The sequence below is a fragment of the Alosa pseudoharengus genome, unplaced genomic scaffold (genome assembly GCF_046254945.1).
Source record: "Alosa pseudoharengus isolate Yale_2024_CS ecotype anadromous, Long Island Sound unplaced genomic scaffold, YU_APseudo_1.1 YU_APseudo_1.1_scf_4, whole genome shotgun sequence".
Taxonomy (NCBI): domain Eukaryota; kingdom Metazoa; phylum Chordata; class Actinopteri; order Clupeiformes; family Clupeidae; genus Alosa; species Alosa pseudoharengus.
Window position 1 is genome coordinate 34264198 of NW_027468774.1, and position 18484 is coordinate 34282681.

General features: G+C 45.1%; 2 protein-coding genes across 2 annotated transcripts in view; one reads left to right on the top strand and one right to left on the bottom strand.

The window, feature by feature from the left end:
• Positions 1-7477, top strand: part of col14a1a (collagen, type XIV, alpha 1a) — an 80726-nt gene extending 73249 nt beyond the window's left edge. Inside the window, exons 42-48 of the mRNA XM_076265982.1 lie at positions 827-862; positions 1505-1571; positions 1750-1938; positions 2978-3055; positions 4159-4314; positions 6291-6326; positions 6393-7477. Coding sequence (XP_076122097.1) covers positions 827-862; positions 1505-1571; positions 1750-1938; positions 2978-3055; positions 4159-4314; positions 6291-6326; positions 6393-6625 — 795 coding nt within the window. The 3' untranslated portion in view covers positions 6626-7477. The remainder of the gene's footprint in view (positions 1-826; positions 863-1504; positions 1572-1749; positions 1939-2977; positions 3056-4158; positions 4315-6290; positions 6327-6392) is intronic.
• An 853-nt stretch (positions 7478-8330) lies between these two features.
• Positions 8331-18241, bottom strand: mrpl13 (mitochondrial ribosomal protein L13). The gene is made up of 6 exons (XM_076265983.1): positions 18159-18241; positions 17544-17667; positions 16554-16647; positions 16273-16333; positions 13131-13339; positions 8331-8592 (listed from the first exon to the last, which is right to left on the bottom strand). The coding sequence occupies exons 1-6, from the start codon at positions 18183-18185 to the stop codon at positions 8568-8570; spliced, it is 540 nt and encodes a 179-aa protein (XP_076122098.1). The 5' UTR covers positions 18186-18241; the 3' UTR covers positions 8331-8567.
• Positions 18242-18484: the final 243 nt, after the last annotated feature.

Consider the following 18484-nt stretch of genomic DNA (forward strand, 5'->3'; position numbering starts at 1 on the left):
CAGAAAAAAAATAAATCATAACACACTTGAATTATATGAAATTATACGACCCTACTGTTAGTTCCCAAGACAACAGAGTGCAATACCGAGAGCTGACAGTCTCCCTTTGCACTGATACTTGGCACTTTCATAGACACGCATGTACACACACACACACACACACACACACACACACACACACACACACACACACACACACACACACACACACACACACACACACACACACACACACACGCACACACACACTGACACGGACACACAAACACACAGAATGTATTTGATGTGTGATGTGTGTCTGTAAACGACGCATTCGTCCCCACAATTCCTCGTCCTCGGTGACTGCATGTGGTCCAGCTGCCGGATGACATCAGCATTTGTTAAGCGGCCACAGTGCTGCTGGACGGGGCCCGCAGCGCGGCGCCAGAGCGTTAGCTCAGCAGCGGATCATCTTTATGCGCTTGGCAGACTGGACACAGCACAGGGGTCACCATGGATTCAGTCGTAAACTTAACACGCCGACCCCTCCGTGTGCACTCCCCCACTCATGCTGTGGGGTGTGGGGGCACTCTCAAAACAACTGCCTGTGTGTGTGTGTGTGTGTGTGTGTGTGTGTGTGTGTGTGTGTGTGTGTGTGTGTGTGTGTGTGTGTGTGTGATATTCTCCCGTTTGCCTCCTGACAGGATCCAGCGCGGGTGAATCATAGCTAGTGTATTGCGATAGCCTGCAGACTAAGAACATGTAAATGAGGACGTTTCCCCTTACTTTCCCTTGTCCATGTGTCTCCCTCCATAGCTGGTTACTCATGGCTCTGCTTCCTTTTCAGGGACCTCCCGGTGTTAAAGGTGAACGAGGGGAACGGGTAAGTCTGGTGATTTTCAGAAGGAAAGTCAAGGGGTGTTTACAAACCTAGGCGAACTCCTACCTCATCTGCCATTTATCAGGCACTTGCTCATCAACATCACATGCGTGTTCAGTCAGTCAGATGAGGTGACGTAGTGGGCTTTTATGGGTGGTGGCTGATGGATATGACACAATATTTAGTTCTCAAATGATCTAGAATGCTACACTTGAAAGAATCGTGAGGACTTGATTTGCTTGCTTTTATTACTTGAATGTCAGGTCCTGTTTGGAATTAATTAAGATGTAGAGTTGAAATTTACCTACCACAGGGAAAAGTAAAGCAAACCTACCAGATTAAAAATGTTAAATCATTTTGGGGTAGTTTGGGCTCATGTCTGACCTTTCACTGTTTATACTTTGAGTCAACCTTGTGTAGCTACAAATGTCATGTTGGGGATAAAACCGCTCCACCTGGATGATAGTAGTCTGAAGAATAATCAAAACTCTCGTATTCTCATTTCTAAAATAATAACAGAATGAATAATCAGTGTGTTTGTGTGCATGCATGCAAATACCAGTGTGTAAATTGCATATAAATACACGTGTGTGTTCCTTGTGTTATGACTTACATGTGTGTTTGTGTGTGTGCTTCGGTTCAAAGGGGGATCTGCAGTCACAAGCAGCGGTGCGCTCCATTGCTCGACAAGTGTGTGAACAGCTGATCCAAAGTGAGTGAAAGCAGGCTGCCCTGTGTGGGTGCACTGGTCTGGTCCGCATCATTATCATTAGCAGAGCGCATTAATAACACTGGACAGTGATTGAATTCCTGAGGAAAGAATCAGAGACATTTCTGTGTGAGCTGTAGCCTCTGCGTCTCATTGCTGACTCCTGTTGTCTGGTCCTTAGGTCATCTGTCTCGATACAACTCCATCCTGAACCAGATCCCCAGTCAGAGCGTGTCCGTGCGCACTGTGCCCGGGCCCCCTGGAGAGCCCGGCCGCCCAGGGCCACGCGGCCCACCAGGGGAACAGGGGCATGCTGGGAGACCGGGATTTCCCGGGAGCAACGGACAGAGTGGCCGGCCAGGAGAGCGAGGTAGGACGAGTGGTCGACGCACAGTAGCGTTGTATAAAATGGCCTTTCATCTCCTGAGCTGCTGCTGTTAGCTGAATCTAATTGCTGCTGAAGTGCATAACATTCCCCATACATCACTGGACGCTGCTGAACCGCCAGTAGTCATTTCTTTAGCGGCTACACGAGCTCCGACATATAGCACAAATGATGTGCGTGTCCATGTGTGTGAGATAGAGCAGAGCTTTCTCCGCCGCTGTTCCCACTTAAACACACAAACAACCCATCACCTTTGTGTCAGCCACCGCCACAACTCGGCTTCGCTGACGGTCTCCAGGGAGCGGAACAGCCCACTAATGAGCAGTCGCTGTTGAACTCATGAAATGAATGTCGGGTCAAGTCCTCAAACACTGTAACACAATTAAATAGTTCAGAATGTCCTTAAGCTTAGTCTCTTCAGATCAGCATTTTTGGTCAGACCAGCGAGCACAACTGGGAGGTTTTGTATGAATCCTGGAGATCCTTCACTTTAGCTACGGGGTTAGAAGTAATGATTCTGCTTATTCTGCTGTAGCCGCTTGTGTTTTATTATTTTGTTGAACTGAAATGAAGTGAACTGAATGAACTGCTCAGTGTCATTGAGACTTTAGAGAAAGGACTTGGAAAAAGGCTGTAGAGCAAATCAGCTGACCTGTATTTCTGGCAAAAGCCTTAGAACGTACATGTTAATCATTCATCAATCACTAGGCAAGTCAATTCTATAGGACTTACTTCTTTAATGACTTTGTTATGTGACACTCTGAAACTTTGAAACTGCAAAATGAAAAAAAAAAAAAAGCGGCGTAATTGTTTGTTATCACTGTAAGTTGTAAGTACAGTAAGTGTATTTTCAGTTGTGTCTTTGCAAATGTGAATACAACTTTTTGTCAGCAACTCAGAATGTTTCTTCACAGGCTGTTTTTTTTCCCAGTGCAAACAGAAGTATTGAAATTGAAATAGAAGGTCAAACTATGAGGTGTATGTGGGTGTGTGTGTCACTCACCTGTGATGTCTGTTCGTTCAGGTTTACCTGGAGAGAAAGGAGAGAGGGGAATCACAGGTGTGGGAACGCAGGGTCCTCGAGGTCCCCCTGGCCCTCCAGGTAAGTTCTGTACGGAGTGGAACCCACTCAGCCACCTGTGGCCCTCCTCTACTTCTGTCCCTTATTAAGCCCACCGTGCTAAGCTGCGAACACAAAGCAATGAATGGATGAACAAGAACAGAAGCTCAAGTCATTTTGACACGTTTGATAGGTCACCCGTAAATGAAATGAAATGTGAAACTGAAAAGTGCTTTTTTTTTTTTTTTTTTAAACGTTCCCAAAGTTATTTGCGTTTTTTCGCTGGCACAGGAGCCGTCTGAGTACACGCTGAAGGGGCCGTCCACATGAAAGGCCCCTCAGGCCACAGACATTTGTGAAATGAATGACTGGCACGACTCGGGACTGCCTCAGCACTTTCTCCATTAGGGGGCTGTCACGAAAGAAAGAGAGAAAGACAATCCACAGAAGTTCTCATAACATCTGAGGCCAAAGGAGTCTGTTGCTGATTTTTGGTGGTTTTTCTCAGCCCCTGTTCTGAATAGCCACCATGTCCTGGAATAGAACTCGACTCAGAGAAATAATTTTACATTGATTATGGCTGTAATGCAGCTGGTCGTGTACGCTCTGCACTTTAACCCATATTTTGGTGAAATTCTATGAAAGCCTTTAAGAAAGAACGAAAGACCAAACATAAGAGCTGCAGTAGATACGGAATGCCTTGAGATGAACCTTCTGGTGGTAATTTAGGAGGCAATGGACTGGATATTCTCATGAGAATAACAACACACATTTTCAGCCTTTGTGGGTATATAAGGGTATAAACCAGAGTAGGGTTGTTTGACATTTGAATCCATCGTGAGTGCACTGGAGCAGCAAAGGAAAACATGTACATCATTTGTAAAGTGGCGTCCCTGTACATAGTCGCATGCTTTTGTGGCAAAGAGTAGTTCCGTAATCTTACATAAGTGTTTTTGTAGGGCAGAATAATAGTTAAGCTTATCATCGTAATGTGAATAGCAACTACGCCTATTACTACATATGGCTTCTCTTCCCTTGAGGCTTAAAGATGCAGTGCTTAAACTTTATACTGTCACAGTGATGAGGTTGACCAAGGAGCCCCAGTCATTTTAAATAACATAAGGCCACCCTCTCCCCACACACAGGACTTCCAGGAGAGGGTCGTACTGGCAGCCAAGGCCCCGCTGGCAGGCCCGGCAACCAGGGAACTCCAGGACGCCCAGGGACCCCGGGCAGCACCGGCCCGCCGGGCCCACCAGGATACTGCGACCAGAGCGCCTGCATGGGCTACAACGGCAGAGGTTAGACCTCAACTCTCTGTCTCTCTCTCTCTCCTCTCTCTCTCTCTCTTTTTCTCTCCCCTCCATCTTTTATTTTAATGTATTAGGTATTTTTCTGTCTGGTCCTTCTCACTCACCCACTAACACACGAATGAGGTGGATGGTGTATTCATGTGGGCTCTAGGGGTGTGTCACATCCTTGTAAAACGCATATTCGAAACCTCAAAAAAGTACGCTAGCGTCAAATTGCCAGTCTGAGTCGGCGTAGTCGTTCACTTATCCACTTGTGGACAGTTGACCTAGATTGAGTAATAGCTGGTAACATTTTCATAGGAGGAATTATTGGCTTTATATCTGACCATTTTATGGCCATATTTACAAGTGTTTCTGTCTGGCTCTATTGTCACAGACCTTTTCCAGCTTGTAAAAGCTTTCCCTTAGTGTTTCTCAGACAGACAGGGACCAGAACTCAATTGGTTGACATAAATCACTGAAACCCATCTATCGTTTCTATCATGACTGAACACATGGTCTCGGGATTTTATTTGACTGCCCTGCGTGAGGCTATTTTATTCAACACGCCAAGAGAATCATGGCTCAACTACAAAAGTCCTGCACAAGGAGTGGATTCTGTTAAATAACCAAATCAGTGTCAGTGTCTGTTCTGTTTGTCCTTAACCATCACATTTGAAACATGTTTTTTAGTTTGGAAATAAGTTATTTTGCTGAAGAGTTTCAAACTTACAGTTTGCTAACCCAAGCATTCAAGACTAATTTGGAGAAGAATTAGAATTCAGTGAGTGAATTGAAGACATAATTTACATTAAAGCTATAGTGTTAAAAATTGAAGACCGTAATTTACATTAAATTTACATTTTAGTGTTAAAAAATATGCTAGTATGTAATGTGTTTTTCTTAAGACACTGAAGGTCCATAGAAACAAACCATTCAAAGAGATCACATACTTAGTATTATAACTTTTTTGCACCACAATATGTCCATACTCTCTACTGAAAAGATTGTGGGGGGACACAGACTACAGCCTAATTTATCCTGATCATCATCACCTTGATCAGAATGGCAGTGAAACATTCTCTGTTGCTACTGTCTTACCATCTGTTGTGACAAACTTTATTAAACCTGTGACGTGTACATAACATATTCTGTTCTTACTTGGGAAAGCATGTGGGCTGTTTGTTTCCTAATGACGTGGTCTTCTGTCTCTGTCTCTCTCTCTCTCTCTGTGTGTCCTGTGGTCCTGTCCCAAGGTCAAGAGCAATATGAGAATGACTACTGAGCAGCTCTCTGATCCGCAGCTGCTCCTACTCCCTAGCTCTGTTACTCTTTTTATACACACACACATACACACACACACACACGCACGCACGCACACACACACACACACACACACACACACACGCATGCACACACACACACACACACACACGCATGCACACACACACACACACACACACACACACACACACTCACAGACACACACGCATGCACACACACACACAGACACACAACTACCAAGATGGGGATGCATGGAAAGACTGTTGGTGGACGGCTCAACTCCAAACTCACCACCACTGACGTCAATGCAGATACCCTCATAGCTATGAGACTTGTACAGTATTTGCCTCCTCCATCCGGTTAGCAGTGAGACTGACAGCACCGAGGAGTTGAGGTGATGGGTGCTTTGAGTCGGTGATCGACTGCTCTCCCCTGCAACGTCATCTCCCATCTGGTGCCTCTCTGTGCTCCTCTGATCCTCTCCCGAGGACACCACCTCCGACTTCTGGCTTTGTTTCTGTGTTTCCTCGTATACTCTTGCCCTATGACCCCCCCGTCCATTCTCACGATGATGCTGTGCCTTCCATATGTACCTGTCCTCTTTCTCCATACCTGACCCATTAACCCCTTCCTGCCCAACTAAAAAACACTGGTGGTGGTGATCAGAGATTGTGAACCAAACTTTGGACTGTTCCCAACAGTGCAACAGTTGTCACCCAACGCTTACCAAACCTACGGTGGTCAAGCTCCAGGCCAGTACCAAAACCCTGCTCCAAATCCCTACCAGAACTACGGGGTCCCAGCTCCCGATAACAATTATGGCCAAGGGGATGAGGAAGATGAGGAAGAGGAGGAGGACCCTTATGCCGGTTACCGCGCCTACCCGCCTCAGTACCATCAGCCTAATAACTACCCCGGTTCTCACCCCGGCATTCAGCTTCTGCCTCACGGCAGCGCAGGGGGACGGTCACCCCGATCCCCACGCGGTGCGGAGGGAGAGCGTGCGGGTGACGGAGTGCTGGACAAACAAGAGTGAAAAGCCCATAAACCCAAACCCAGAGGAGCCTCATGTCCATGCCCTGCGGAACCCTGAAAGTGCCTGTTATATGCATCCTTTTTTTAATAAGTCCTTTGTTGTTGTTGCTAATGAAAGGAGGGGCAGAGTGGACACGTTGTTCTGGAGACGTAAAGGGGTGGGAAAATACCTCCATACTTTTTTAATATAATGGTTGCATGTAGCCAGGGAAAGCTTAGAAGGCATTGTCACTCTTAGTCTTTGTTGTCACATTACTTTTGTAAATTAGAAGATGGATGGCTGTTTTTTAAGTTTGTCATGTTCTTTGGCAAGACATGGATGGGATTTCAGCTCTCCCATGGTTGTAAAATTGCTAAATGTTTACAAGTTAATATTTTAGCCATCTCTTTGGTTTGTGCATTAGTGTAAGAAATGTTACCTTCAGTGACGTTCTTTTTTTTTCTGTGCCGTAGTGGCGATTGACGTTCTTGTAGCAAAGAATGACTTTTCCAAAAGAAAATGAACTGTGTCAAATCATGTGCTTCACCAGCATACCACCTCCCACTCATGTGGTACCATAACTCATTGTGTCCAAAGTATTATCAATGACAACTTTCATTTGAGAATGTAGTATTGTAGGGGTTAGTGTCATGTAGTTGGTCATCACGTGCCCATTTTGTGTTCGTTCCTGGCAGGTGCGCTCACCCTCATGGGTCTCCAGTGTCGGTGTCAGGTGAGGTGAGCACCTGTGTGTGTGTGTGTGTACTCCTGGCGATGGGCCATGTTCTCTGTAGGAGAGTGTGTGGATAGTTAGGCCTGTGGTCTAGAGCCCTCTCCAAGGGAAATCTGCAGAAGAGCAGGTGCCAATGGAGTCTAACCACCGATCCTTTGAAAAAAAAAGTAATTTATTTTTACTTTTGTGATTTGTTTTGTAACCAATAAAACTGTAATACAACTGGACGGCACAATTGTTTCTATGAAATGCGTGGAGACATGGTCTCTGACATTTCCTTTTCTGTTCCTTGTTTGACCTTTTTATTTATTTGTTAAAGAATGTTCCGTTGACAAATAGGCAAACCAAGAATCTCAGACCTTTCCATATTGGATCATAAACTAAATGCGCCAGCTGAAAAGCATGCACTGTAGAAGTTCCAACTGCCTAACAAGTACACCCATGCCTCTTTCTCTTATGTAATTGATTATTCATCAGTGTTACATGGAATTAGTTTGTTTACCTGGCACTTGCAGTTGGTGTTAAATCAGTTATACTTCTATCAGCAATGCTTTAACCCACTGTAATCTTTGGCTCTGTGACGTGTCCGTCTCATCACCCCTTGCCTAAGCTGTGTTTACCTCTCTCTCCAGAGAAGCCAGCAACTGACACACACACACACAGACACACACAGACAGACACACATACACACACCACACTTCAAAAGGCGACTCCAGCCCATGCGCACAGCTGAGGTCAATTACGAGCGAACCACAGGTTCAGTTAGCGCACGATCCGACTTCTAACAGGGGCTGCAGAAACCATTTGTGGTGGAGGAAGACCGTGCCAGCAGCCCTATGCTTTTAATGCAGTAATGGGGTTGACAGGCCTAACGCAGCCACCATGCTGACTGTCTGCTCTCCACAGCTCAGCTGGAGTTTCATGCATAAGGTGCAACTTGATGCACTCGAAACCTTTCAGCAGGCCAGTCATGAATGACACGGAAAAAGGGTAAACAATGAAGAGAGTTTATTTTACAATACAGTGACACCTGAACATTACACAAGTAAATACACATACAGTTTTAAGAAAAGAAAATGATCCACTTCAGCCTAGACGGGTCTTGGCCTGAGTTGTAGTTTGTGTCATGGGAATCCTTGCTGACAGTGACAGGGCCCTGGACCAAGCCCATCACGGAGGAGCATGAGTCACGCTGGGCTTTCTGGAGCATCTCCGTGTTCTAATGAGGTGTTACTTCATCCTGAAGTCCTCTGGCCTGCGGAGGCAAAAACACAAAGGAGCTGTTACCTAGTCAACACAAAATATAGGAGAGTGCTCGGAAACACAGCAGCCCAAGACGAGAGTTAAGGGCTCAGTAATCAGTAATACTCGATGCAGTGGTCACTGCGCGCGCGAGGGGTGTTGTCAGCAGAGTGCCAGAGCCAGTAGGATCAACTGCGGGATCAACTGTGGCTGACTGTGGCTGACTGCGCCTGACTTGAGATCTGCCAGTGTTAGTCCGGAGGAGCTATAAAAAATAAAAAAAACGGCAGACTGTTCCAGACACATCAGCTGCAGTCTACACCTGAGGTGAATTTTGTTTGCAGTGAAGACAGTGTAAATTTCCTTCCTATCCATTAAAAAGAACATGATGACTTAAAAAAGGAATTATTATGATATTGTTTTAATAAACCAGTGTTGGCATACATTTAGCAGCACTTTAGCACATAAAAGTGTATTCAGTATTAGGTGTTTTCTGTGTGTGTCAGTCTACACTACAGCATAAAATAGTTTTTTTAGTACCACTGTTGCAGACACTACACAAAATAAGGTACCCCTTTGATTTTTTAAAAATGTTCCCACATTCTAACACCATCATAGGAAATATGTCATTTTTCATGGCATGACATTTGTAAGCTAAAGTCTGCTAATTTATCATGGGTATATGGCAGCTTTTGTCCGTGTAGTAGACCTTTAACATAAAATGCACTGGCTGTTTGTCTTCCAGGGGTACTGATGGCCACCAAGCAACGAGACAAAACATGAAAATCACAGCAGTAGGCTTTAAATTCCTTACCAATTCGCTCACTTAAGACCCACTCAAAAATCACTGTATCTGCCCTTCCTGGTGTCAGCACTGAAACATCACGTAATGGGAAAGCAGGAAATGCAATGACAAAAAACAGTATCTCATTACCGAACCTGGATGTCATTTCCTGAAATCGTAGCACTAATAGTGGTGTTCTCAGATAACATTGTTGATGTGTTGATGTTTTTATGTATTTTAAGTCCAAAACCTGTCTGCCTTGTCAGAAAAAATAATGGCTATAGTTCTGACAGACCGTTTTAGATGCCATTCTTTCATCAGTGCAGGAGATGTTTCATAAGTATTAGTTATTTTCCAACCAAGATAAAACACTTTTTTTTTTTAACTGAGAAACGTTCAAAGAAAACTTGTCTGTCTCATCATATGCGAATGCCATATATTAACGTCATTCATGGGATCTAGATCTCTTATGAAAGTCATTGAAGCTCTACCAACAGGAACAGGATCTATTTTGGTTCCAGGAATCTTTAGCTTCTAAACGAATGACATCAACTGAAGTGCTGAAGCAGAACTAAATGGCCAATACAAAAAGGGCCAAATAAGGCCAGCCTGACAGGTCAGTCCAGCATACCTGACCACTCAAGCGTTATCTATGTAGTGATGACCTACCTATACATTTTATAGGTATTTATACTCGTACTGGGTGACATGAATGCTAAAATGTATAGGACGCCAATGCAAATGTTGACAGAAAGAGGATCACCATGACAGCCTTCAGGGCATATCAAAAACAACACAATCAAGCGCAACACAAGTGTAAGTGTCTGAGTCACGTTCCTGAGGCCTGGGAATTTAACGACTGGTACGTGTCTGGATATTAAAAGAAGTGAATACTAAAGCATACACGCCCGTGTAGAGGCAGGATGAGAGGAGTTCAGAAGGGCCAGCATCTGTTCTGATTCTGCAGCCCAGCTCCAGTGCTGCGTTGGGAAAGCCCCCATCAGGAAGACATGTGCTTTGGCTGCGGCCGTCCGTTTGGAGCGCCGGAGGGGGGTGGAGGCGGAGGCGGTGTGGAGCGGATTGTGGGGTCCAGATTGAGCTGTACGTCAGAACCAAAGAGAGTCTACTGGCAGAGGCAGTCGCAGCAATCCCTCTACTGAATGCCCCTCAATCACCCGGCCCCTCAGAGCTCCATCAATCACACACGTCTCCCGCGAGCGCACACACACACAGACACACACACGTCTCCCGCGAGCACACACACGCCTCCCGCGAGCACACACACACACACACACACACACACACACACACACACACACACACACACACACACACACACACACACACACACACACACACAGGTATAAATAAACGCATATTTATGGTGATGCTGTTTCCGTTTCCCCTTCGGTTCACATTAGCCCTAAATACTCAGAGACCGTTTCCTCCTCGGTTAAGAGTAAGACGCCCGACATGGCGCTGCTGGGGTCCCAGCGCAGAGCCTGGGCTCGAGCGCGGGTCATCCACTACCTGTTTGACGTCCAGACGTCTCTGGCTCCCAGCAGCTCCATTAGGGAGACCACCGGCAACACAGCGGCCGTAAAAACCTGAGCCCACGCTGCTGGCATTTTCCAAATGAGGCGATGGTGCTCGCTGAAGACAAAAACATAGACATAAATCCTTGTGTCGCTCGCGGGCGTTTGTGGTGCCGTTAACGGCTCACTTTGTTCCGTTCTTTTCCTTTTTCCGTGTCGCTAACGCCCTGTTAAAGGCTGGACGCAGTCTGGCCGGTTTGACGGTGGTTTGTTTTGAATCCAGTGTCTTACGAGCACAGCTTGAGCTGACGTTTAGGGGATCACACCCAGACCGAGAAAGAGAGAAACACTGACAGACATAAATGAAGTCGAGAGCTTCATTACAGCACAGAAGGCTTCAGAACTGTCTGTCAAAAACAGACAAACTGCCAAGGACGTTACATTTTTGTCTGTCTTTGTGTTCCTTTATTTATCATCATAACTGCACAAAAAGCCAAATCTGGTGGAGGAAGAGGCCATCAAAATTTGAAGCAGATCTGAATATTCCCTTTCTTCAACTCTAAGCACACTTTTAGTTATACTAAGGGTCCAGTGCTTCAATTGCTCCAGTGCTTCAATTAATTATTCTAAATAAGCCTTGATTGTAATTGTTGCAATTAAGGTAAATACACTCACAAGAATGCTTTCTTCATCTAGACCTTTCAAACAAAGCCAAGAGACCAACAGAAGGGAAAAGAAATCTGACTACAGACGAAAGTTGTAATCAAGGCCTCAGTGACACAAAGTTACTCCGAAGCAGCTTTTCAGTTTAAAAGGTTATATGTCAGAAGAATGAGCAAATTATGCCAGTGCCATAAAAAGGGCCACATATTTCAATAGCCACCCGCTAGACCCTCGGTAGCCACCCTGTAGAGAATATGGCTTGATAAAAAAACGGAAATCACGACTTCAACACAGCCGTTTCTCTGACCACAGGGAAGGGACAGGCATGGACAAAGACAGGGATGAGAAACAACAGGTGCCGTGTCACTCACTCAACATCTGGTCCTTAAGAACAGCATGAGTTCTTATTGGGACACCTTCCAGAGACATAGATTCATATTTACAAAACGGCACAGAAGGGCAAATGAGAGCAGTGCAAAGCCGTCTCCCAAAGGACACAACAAACCTGTAAGACGCATTAAAGATCCATCAATTTGACAATCCTACATATCATAGGAGTCCAGCCCCTTTATGATTTACTGCCTCTACACTCACTGACGAGCAAGAGCAGTTGGAGGTCTCCACTCTCATCCAACATCCATGCCTTAGCCCTGTGCTAGGTGTGGACAGAGCAAGCAAGAGAGATAGACAGAGATAGAGAGATAGAGAACGAGAGAGAGAGAGAGAGAGAGGATGAAGGATGGAGTGCTTGAATCAGATGAGGAATAACAGCTGGGTTGGACTACCTGCAGCTCCCAGCGTGAGGAGGTCAGAGGTATGCCACGGGCCAGTCTCTCCTCCTCCTCCTCCCCCTCACTCTCTATACCGTCCACAGTTTTTTTCCACTTCCACATAATCTATGTTCCTCCACTCCTTCACTAGGTGTGAGGGTTCAGCACTATAGGAGCCTCTGTGGTGCTGGCCCGTGTCTCTCTGCACGGGGGAAATGGCTGAGCGAAGTCATTGGCCCTGTAATGGCTCTGAATGGGTGACCTTACGCGACCCTCTGTGCACTCAGTGGCCACTGAGATGGTTAATCACAGGGCTGTAAACCACTTGGGCCGCACAGTGCACCTCCAGCACACACACACACACACACACCTCTCAGTTCCACTGAACTTCTGCCTGGATGTATAAATCTCTCTCTACAGAGATGACAAGCCACAGAGAGGGAAGGTGAAACACACACACACACACACACACACACACACACACACACACACACACACACACACACACACACACACACACACACACACACACACACACACACACACACACACACACACACACACACACACACACACACACACACACACACACACACACACACACACACACACACACACACACACACACACACACACACACACACACAGGTATAAATAAACGCATATTTATGGTGATGCTGTTTCCGTTTCCCCTTCGGTTCGGTTGGAGGATGATAAAAGACGAAAGGCTAATGACTAAGGGCGCGGGCGTGTGGGCGTGTGTGTGAGACAGATAGAGAGCGGGACAGAGGGCACTCACGGCGTCCAGAGTCTGGGGTAGGCGTCGCGCTCCTCCTGGCTGTAGTCCCGGAGCGTGCGCGGGACGTCGCGGGGCTGCGGCAGCTCCTCCGTGAGGTTCTGCAGGATCTCCTCCGGAACGTCGTCCTCAGCGAACAGGTGCAGCCGCTGCATCATGGTCCGCCGCTGCAGGTTCTTGGGCAGCATCCCGTACACAGCCAGCTTCACCAGCTGCGGTGTGCAAAACACAGACAACAACAAACAACACTGGATCACATCACAACCACTCCAGAGGAATATGTGTGTGTGTAATACAAATGGTTGGAAAAACACACAGTACATTGGCCATAATACTTCAGACAACATACCTTGAGACAACAAAGGATAATTAGCTTAGATTTTCATCACAGTGCACTGACAAACAAAGCTTAGATAATGGATCTGGCATTTGATTTGCTTTCTTTTCAAAGCAGGTAGGAAACAATTACAGAGCCCAATGCAAACCAAACCCAAGCAAGATAAACCTGCAGAGACTGAAATAGCCTTGAACGTCTAACATCAGCAGAATGTTTTCCTCAAAGTTTACTGAAATCTTAAGGGAGCCCAGCTGCAGAGCATGCGCACAGAACGGACAATGAGACAGGTGGGCTTTGTAAGGCAAATAACGAGGGGAATTGGTCAGCATCTGTCTTTTACAAGAAACATACCACCATCTCAAGACATTCTCTTGTAGTTCACCAAACTACATACCGCCATCTCAAGACACTCTCTTGTAGTTCACCAAACCACACACCGCCATCTCAAGACACTCTCTTGTAGTTCACCAAACCAGCACGTTCACCTGCAGTGCACTGTGGAGAGCAAGTGTACTTTATATGCTAGAAAGACCCTGTGGTGCTCCAGAACAGGGCATCCATATCCCACAGTCCTACTGCTGTACCCTTTGCTCTTCCATAAAGCAGATGCCGTCACTCATAGTAAGTATATACTCTTTTGATCCCGTGAGACACACACACACACCCACACCCGCACGCGCACACGCACGCGCACACGCACACACACAGGAAAAGGAAGGGGGGTGATTATGGCACATAATTATCTGTGATAGATCTCCGGTGTTGCTATTCATCTATTTAATGCCCACGAATGAGCAGAGGGCATGAGCTGAGCAGAGAGGCCAGCTGCCTGGACACACTTAGGCCATCTCCCACACTCTCCCTCATATGGAGAGAACATGGACCAAAGGACATGAGGGCACTCTGGGAGGGGGTGACAAAGTGCAGAGTACAGAGCACTGGCAAGGTGACCCAAGTAAGGTGACCTGGGGGAGTGTGGACAGGCAGCCAAGACTCCTCACTTGAGGAATGACATCAGGGAGCCCATAGGTGATGATGCTGCTCATGCCGGGTATGAGCAATGTCAAACCTAAAGAAATCCAAAGACTAGGGCTAGACATTCTTCCACATGACCTCTGTTACAGTTCGAGGACAAAAAGCCTTTAAACTGAAGAAGGGAGTCTGCCCCTACACACTATTAATAATAAATATCGATCACTAAAAATGAGTGAGCTAGGCATCAGTCTATTACTACTAAAATACTGCATAGCAGAAATATCACAAATAATGTACACTCAGTTATATAAGCTTCATATTGAATAAGGTAAACTTAGCAATGTAAAGACAGTCTGCCATCACATCCTTGCCGAGCAGGCAGTCACACAGAGATACAGCCTTCCGGCGTAAAACACCATGATTAGAGCCATGGGGAGATGCCATTTACACTGTGTGACTTCTGGTCTGCTGAAAGACCTCTTCCTCTGGAACTCCAACTGGCAGACCCGGTGCCTTGTCTACGTCTGCTGACGACTCATATCTAATGCTCAACGCTCCAGTTTGGCGGCGGTGACCAGGTTCTATGCAAGTGATCCGGGGAAAAGACAATGAGTCGTGACAAGATGGGAATAGCAGCCATCAGAGTCTAGGCAGATGGAAGGGAGAGATTAGTAGCCTTTGCACTGAGTGGAGAAAGGCCTGGAGCAATTCTGATCGTTTGCCCACTTGCTATCAATTCTGTTGTTTCTGGAGAAGACACTGGGATTTGAAATACAACAGGAAGCCTGAGGAATTGTTTTTGCCCACGACATTTGCACCAAAGACAGACAGGCAGACAAACAATTTCAGGTGATACCTGCAGAAATGCAACGAAGGAGCATGCAGTTTATTTGGGAGAGAGTGCAGAGAGGGAGGGGGAGAGGGAGAAAACAGAAATGTGGCCTCTGCAAACAAATGCCAATACTTTTATGAGTACTTTCAATTCAAAGTATAAATGATGACCGTTGACAGTTGAAGACAGATGAGGGCAATATTTGCTGAGAGCGAACGTACGTAAAATCATTTAATATGCCTGAAGTTAGCCAAGCCAGAGTAATGTGCTTAAGTGGTTTGTGAGGAGAAACAACTGTTTGAATACAATGTGATTGGATTGTGTTAATTCCAAGTTCATTCAAAAGGGCAGGATATTCCTGACACAGCAACTCCTGCTGCACATCACGTACTGTGTGCACACAGCACTTCGTACTGCTGGACGCAAGCTGTGGTTATATGGGTGAGCATTTGTATATGACATATGTGAGTGGTATATTAGCAATGCACTGGAAAAGATGTTAAATTATTTGTGCTGTTGACTGGGGACTTCCCACAGTGGTTAAACCTCTCACTGCAAGTACTCATACCCAACAAACTCACTTATGGTTTATAACAAAACAAAAACAGGGAACCCACACAACCATCATGCCTTTGTGAGCACTTCACTGGGGTTGTCAAGTGAGCACCTTCTTTGGTAAGTATTTCATTGAATTCAACCAACAACACCTTCAGAAGGCTCAACGCTGGAGTCCGGTGTCCCAAACTAACCCACACTTGCGTTAAGAACACATGTAAATACCAGAAACAACAGATCCACCTCAAGATACACCTAAGCATTACTGAGAGACTTCCCCACAACAACCAGGACTTGACATTTTCGTATAATAGCATTATGCTTATGATAACTAAGGCATTCATCACAAACATAAACGTCCACCTCTTCAGCAAAGACACACAAACACATTATACAGCTGCATATGTATACACTGTACGTAATTGATGCTAGTATTCCAAACTTACAGCTTTAGGATCTTTATCATGGAGCTGTTCCGCAGTAACTTGTTTGAATCCACCAGGAAACCTGCAGAAAGAACCAGAAACTCTTTCGTCTTATGCAATCAACACACCTCTACGACAGATGGTAAAAGAAGTAAATGAATTAGACAAACAGCATTATGGATGTGAGCTTCAGTTACATAACTTGTATAAGAATGGCTTAACATGTGCATGTGCTTTGGTGTGTTTTGACGTAAGACAACTGAGTATCCCCACATCTATGGAAATGGAAATGGTTTCTTTACCCTGTGTGAGATGAAAAAATCTTCTGTTCCCATTTGTTCCCTGACAGTGCTATGTGCTTGGTGTTCATGATGACAACATGATCTCCACAATCACCTGGACAAAACACAAACATAAATGTCAGTTTTTTTAATACATTCACATTTAGTTTCATGAAACACATGACATTTTGCAACTGCATGTGACATCTTAAAACATGCATGCAAATCTCAATTCTAAAATCCAAGAGACTTCATGGAACTTTGGAGAACACATCAGGTTAGGTGCTGTGTTTTGTTCTCTCCTCCTTACTCTTACTCTCCCTCATAAGGGACTGGAATTCCCATCCTGCCCACAACAGTACTCTCATCTATCTGCATGAGAGTTTCATTTTAAACTCCCAGCAGGCCACAGGAAACAGAGGGCTCCCAGCGGACTCATCTGGCTGGTGCACCACTGACTGAATACCAAACTGTGCAGAGTGAAGAAGCCTGCGTTTCAGGCTACTGCACTCACAGCTCATGCAGTAGACCTCCACAACAAATCACAAATCACTGCTGACAAGCAAATTTAAGGGTACCTCCCACATACCCAAACAGGGACACTAATACATGTCAGCAACCTGAAGATGTATAGCTGTGTATAACTGGATAATTTATTAGTTAAGAACAAAATTTGTATCAGCACAATAAGATGTGTGAAATATTTTGCAGCAAGAAAAAGTGAAGGAATGAATGCAACTCTTTCTAGATTGTTGGGTGTAGGCATTTCCTGAGGAAATACAAAGTAAAGATAAAATGTGCATAAAGACTTGGTAATGTAACCATATTTTCGCACTTCTTCTACTACGTTTTTGTTGCTACATACAAGGTCCCTAATATCTAAAAAAGTATCTAAAATCTTCGTATTTGACTATAGCACCACCTTATGGCGCTTGCCATTTTGAAATCTGCTACTTCATATTACCTTGGAATCACTAGCCAGTGAAACTTCAGGCAACACAACACACTTACTTGTAGCATGATATATAGGTTTATGCTTCCCTTGTAGCCTGATTGCAGACATCGTAGCAATCTTTCCGGGAGGCTGCATCCTTGCGTCGATCAGAAACCATGATCTTGCGAAGGTGGCCCATTGCTTTATGCCATGGAAGACAAAAACAGAAACATTCATTACAACTTCATTTGTAAGAGTGTGGAATGTGGAATTATGAGGGTACATTAAGTCATCGCATTTACATTTTACTTACGGGGGTGAATACAATGCAACTTAGCCTACATTTTGACAGGCTATAATCTGGATAACGTCATCTGTCCACAAACACGAAGACCTTCGTTACATTAAGTTTAACAACGCTCTCAGAGGATATCTTAATAATTCACATTCGCATTAAAAAATAATACAGACCAGGGGCATACTCCTTAACGTTACATACGAATCCAAATTTGAGCTCAGATAACTTAGCTAAATTCGAGCTACATAAAGTGGATGCCTGTGCAAGAACTGCTAATGTAGCTGACATGGTTAGCCTGTATACGTGTCAGTAGTATTTTTGGACAACAACAACTGTTACAGTTTACATTAAATCTTCATGTAAACAGAGCCACTCGCAACAGAACACAGTTTACCTGGGCTGATCTGGAAAAGCTGGACATATTACATGAGGGCCGCTTGACCGCTAGCAGAGAAGCAACCAATGTGACTGTCAGTACGATAGCTTTGGTTTACCGGGTGAAATCTTGCAAATATCATTGGTTCCGGGCATAGAGTTTTTTTTTGTTTCTTTACTGGTGGTGGTTAAGGGTTTTGTAAACATTCGTACATTGTAATTACAATTGTTTAATGATCAAACGTGTCCTTCGCGATAATGTGTGCTTTATAATGAAGCCGTATATAAATTAATCTCACCCGGCTTTTTACTACTGATCAGTGGCTTTTTACATGTCGGCTGTAT

Coding starts and splice junctions, on each gene's coding strand:
- mrpl13 (XM_076265983.1), bottom strand. CDS start 18,185: ATGTCCAGCTTTTCCAGATCAGCCCAG. Junction 17,668..18,158: donor GCTTTTCCAGATCAGCCCAG/GTAAACTGTGTT, acceptor CATGGCATAAAG/CAATGGGCCACCTTCGCAAG. Junction 8,593..13,130: donor TACCCCAGACTCTGGACGCC/GTGAGTGCCCTC, acceptor TTGCCTCCGCAG/GCCAGAGGACTTCAGGATGA.